Source organism: Xyrauchen texanus, chromosome 17, assembly GCF_025860055.1.
Source record: "Xyrauchen texanus isolate HMW12.3.18 chromosome 17, RBS_HiC_50CHRs, whole genome shotgun sequence".
Taxonomy (NCBI): Eukaryota; Metazoa; Chordata; class Actinopteri; order Cypriniformes; family Catostomidae; genus Xyrauchen; species Xyrauchen texanus.
Genome location: NC_068292.1, coordinates 44,823,955 through 44,828,522, shown reverse-complemented (window position 1 = coordinate 44,828,522; position 4,568 = coordinate 44,823,955). Strand labels below are relative to the sequence as shown.

Here is a 4,568-nt window from a genome sequence, read left to right as displayed (position 1 = left end):
TACAGGGTTATGATGTTTCTTATATACCCGAAACAACATGAGAAGTCCAGGATTCCCCTAAAAATTAATTAATGGTTAATTTTTGGGAACTTAAGCAATTACTAAACAAACCAATCGTCTCTTTTATAAATAATACTGTCCACGACAAACACAAAGTGTTGATTAATAATGCTGAAATGTGTAAAAATACATTTATTTCCAACATAAACACACAAATCTTGTCCTCAATGGCGGATTACAGATTTCTCACAGAGACGATACATGAACCCCCTTTAGGTCTGGAGTTAAAAAACTTTTAGACAATCGATTCCCGTACAAAAGCACAAATAATCACTTTGCTGTGACCTCAACAGTGCCGTGATCTCAAGATCTCAAGATCCGATATTTAATGGAAAGCCCAAAGTCAAGCGGCCCATCGGTCCATCGGTCCATCGGTCCCAGGGTCACTACCTGCTGAACAGCATGTCAACCAACAAGTCCAGAAAGTCCACTTGACCGATGACTGGCCGAAAGAACAGTTCTGTGATGAGAGCGGGAGTGATGGACTTTAAAGTGGACGCGGTGAGGAGCACGTGGGCAAATCGGCCCCTGTCCTGTGGATAAAGAGGAACCAGAACCTCCTTCAGGGCATGTTGAGCTTCATACTGCAGACCCTCAACGAACACCGCTGCCTTCAGACCCGGCACATCTGCAGAACAACAGCAGGTCCATAGAATATATTATTTGTGTCTGATATATATACGGCAAAATAATATTATATTACAACTCAATGGGAACGTACATGTTGATTATTTGGCATGACTTTAATTTGACAACGGTTTTAAAAAATTAAAATTAAAAATGTTTTTTTGTAAATAATAAAAGATGATTCTGCACTAGTCATCCCAACATCTCTTATGTCAATCATTTCAGCTTTTAACCCTTGTGTGTGTGTGCGCCAATACATTAATAAAGTTACTCAGAAGTCATTAGAGGACAAAAGTTTAATAATAATATTATATATTCATATTATTTTCCACTTTCAATGAGTTTTTTTTATATAATATCAGTTCTGATCATAACTACCAAATATTCATTCATTTTCTGGATTTTAACTGTTTAAATGCCAGTTTGTTTATATAATGCCACTGTTGTTTCTTACACACACACACACACACACACACATACTCACACACACACACACTTCTCAATACACACACACTTCTCAATACACACACACTTCTCAATACATACACACTTCTCAATACATACACACTTCTCAATACACACATACACACACATACACACACACACACTTCTCAATACACACACACTTCTCAATACATACACACTTCTCAATACACACATACACACACATACACACACACACACTTCTCAATACACACACACACACATACACACACACACACTTCTCAATACACACACACTTCTCAATACACACATACACACTTCTCAATACATACACACTTCTCAATACACACATACACACACACACACATACACACACACACACTTCTCAATACACACACACACTTCTCAATACACACATACACACACACATACACACACACACGTCTCAATACACACACACACTTCTCAATACACGTACACACACACACACTTCTCAATACATACACACACACACACTTCTCAATACACACACACACACACACTTCTCAATACACACACACACACACACACACTTCTCAATACACACACATACACACACTTCTCAATACACACACATACACACACACACACTTCTCAACACACACACACACACACACACACACTTCTCACTACACACATACACACACACACACACACACACACACAGACTTCTCAATACACACATCCACACACACACATACACTCACACACTTCTCAATACACACACACACTTCTCAATACACACATCCACACACACACACACACACACACACTTCTCAATACACACATCCACACACACACACACACACTTCTCAATACCCACACACACACACACACACTTCTCAATACATTTACACACACACACACGCATACACTCGCACACTTCTCAATACACACACACATACACACACACACTTCTCAATACACACATCCACATTATGCTTTAATGTCACTGGGATCAAATATTGCAGTTTCAATGGGGACATTTTTGTCCTGCAGGTCCCGAGTGTGTGTGAGTGTGTGTGTGTGTGTGTGTGTGTGTGAGGGAGTGTGAGCGTGTATTTATCACTTTGTGGGGACCAAATGTCCCCATAAGGATAGTAAAACCCGAAATGTTTGACCTTGTGGGGACATTTTGTCGGTCCCCATGAGGAAAACAGCTTATAAATCATACTAAATTATGTTTTTTGAAAATGTAAAAATGCAGAAAGTTTTCTGTGAGGGTTAGGTTTAGGGGTAGGGTTAGGTTTAGGGGATAGAATATAAAGTTTGTACAGTATAAAAACCATTATGTCTATGGAAAGTCCCCATAAAACATGGAAACACAACGTGTGTGTGTGTGTGTGTGTGTGTGTGTGTGTGTGTGTGTGTGTGTGTGTGTGTGTGTGTGTGTTATAGATGTGTTATAGGAACTGAGGTTGAAATATCACAATTCTCCCAAAATACACACCTATGGCAAAATGTTCGCCGTTTGTATTAACACAGACAAAATGATCGAAAAAAACAAACATGTCCTGATGGTCACACGAGTGTTAATAAGACTTAGAATAAGAAAACTTACCAGGATTGAATATGACGGTGCCTTTCAGATACGCGTACTCCTTTGGGCTTAAATCCAAACTGCAGAACGTCTCGAGGCACGACATGAGCGTTTGGACTCCAGCGAGCGTGGGTTGCTCTCGCCCCGAGATCGCCGCGTCTTGGTCGTTGAGCAGAATTCTCTGCAGCATGCTGGGCGCCGGAGAGTCGTCGATCTCAAAGCGGAATCTGTCCTGGGCCAGACCCAGAATGAAAAGCGGCGCCCAGCAGTTCTGCAGCAGGGACAGCTGGTCTCTGGGCGGGAGCTGCTGGAATGCCGGCAAACTCCTCATGAAGTGCATCGTCTTGACCAGAACGCCCGAAGCCTCCTGACACGTCTCGCCGGGGGTCTTCAGACAAACTCTCCTACGTTTCTCGCAGTTGCACGTGTGAGGAACCCGGTCGTAGTTGGGCTCGTTTTGAGCGGGCTCGCCTCGGCTGAGAATGTTGAAGAGGATGGCGTTTGACTGTCCGGAGCTGTCTGAACAATCACATTCATAATCCATGTTTCAATGTGTGACACACTCGGTATCTTCTAGAACTCAAACTCAACGTCCACCTCAACCTGTGAGATCCGCACATCACTGACACGGCTCCTATTTATACTGACGGTTTAAACGGTTAAACTCTTGAACCTTGACCTGTCAAACTACATCAACAACTCCCTTGATCTGTTCAGCATTGAGTAAGTGTCGATAACGCCCCTTCAGTGCAAACCAACGGCAGCTTGGGATGTCTTCTAGGTGAGGCACTATTATCTCAGATGTAGTCATTACACCAGGCTGTACCAAGCAACCAAGGACACTTGAAGTAGTTATATGGCCCCTATCATTACAACGCTGAGCTGGATAAATGCCAAAGAGGTCATTGAACCTTGAAGACATATCGACAGTCTTCATTAGACCGTTACTTCATTAGCTCGAGTAATTACTCACTTCCTCAGTTACAATGCTTGAATGAACGGCAGGTTAGAGGAGCACGTAGACATGTCTGTATCGCAGACTTAATGTCAATGTTTGAGAAATTCCTCATTGTGTTCATTGACATGTTTTTCAGTAAGATAATGAGATCATGTGTGACCTGGTCTGGTTTATTATCTCGGCAGTGCCTAGCACGGCGACTTAACCAGATAAGCTAATTACTATATTGCTTTCAATCAAATCAACAAGTAGCTACTCGTGCTTTTCCACTTGCATTCCGATGACGGACATTCACCAAAGCCACTTATAGGAAAATACTGCGTTTATAGTGTTTGTTTGTTGATGTTGGTGGCTACTCAAAACTATGTGAAGAACACTCACCGAACCAATAAAACAGTTATTTGTTTATTGGATTTGCACCCTAGAAATAGTGCAGAATTACTTATTTAAATGTTTTGCATCATGACATCATAATACATCATTTTTTCTCATGTTTAAATATGACTTTGGGTTGGTCTGAGTATCTCGGCGAGTATTGACGCTGACTATCACACCTGGAGTCATGAGTTTGACTGAGTGACTCCAGCCAGGTCTCCTTAGCAACCAAATTGGCCCGGTTGCTAGGGAGGGTGGAGTCACATGGGGTAACCTCCTCGTGGTGGTGATTAGTGGTTCTCGCTCTCAATGGGGCGTGTGGTGAGTTGTGTGTGGATCGTGGCGAGTAGCATGAGCCTCCACATGCTGTGAGTTTCCTTAGCAACCAAATTGGCCTGGTTGCTAGGGAGGGTAGAGTCACATGGGGTAACCTCCTCATGGTCGCTATAATGTGGTTTCCGCTCTCGGTGGGGCGTGTGGTGAGTTGTGCGTGGATGCCGCGGAGAATAGCGTGAAGCTTCCACA

General features: G+C 42.6%; 1 protein-coding gene across 1 annotated transcript; it reads right to left on the bottom strand.

The window, feature by feature from the left end:
* Window positions 1-273: 273 nt before the first annotated feature.
* On the bottom strand, window positions 274-3,300 carry LOC127658071 (nuclear receptor subfamily 0 group B member 2-like). The gene is made up of 2 exons (XM_052147171.1): window positions 2,732-3,300; window positions 274-688 (listed from the first exon to the last, which is right to left on the bottom strand). The coding sequence occupies exons 1-2, from the start codon at window positions 3,252-3,254 to the stop codon at window positions 447-449; spliced, it is 765 nt and encodes a 254-aa protein (XP_052003131.1). The 5' UTR covers window positions 3,255-3,300; the 3' UTR covers window positions 274-446.
* Window positions 3,301-4,568: the final 1,268 nt, after the last annotated feature.

Excerpts from the sequence above, each read along its gene's own strand:
- LOC127658071 (XM_052147171.1), bottom strand. The coding sequence starts at position 3,254 with ATGGATTATGAATGTGATTGTTCAGACAGCTCCGGACAGTCAAACGCC. Across the intron at positions 689-2,731 it reads CACCGTCATATTCAATCCTG|ATGTGCCGGGTCTGAAGGCA; the intron begins GTAAGTTTTCTT and ends GTTGTTCTGCAG.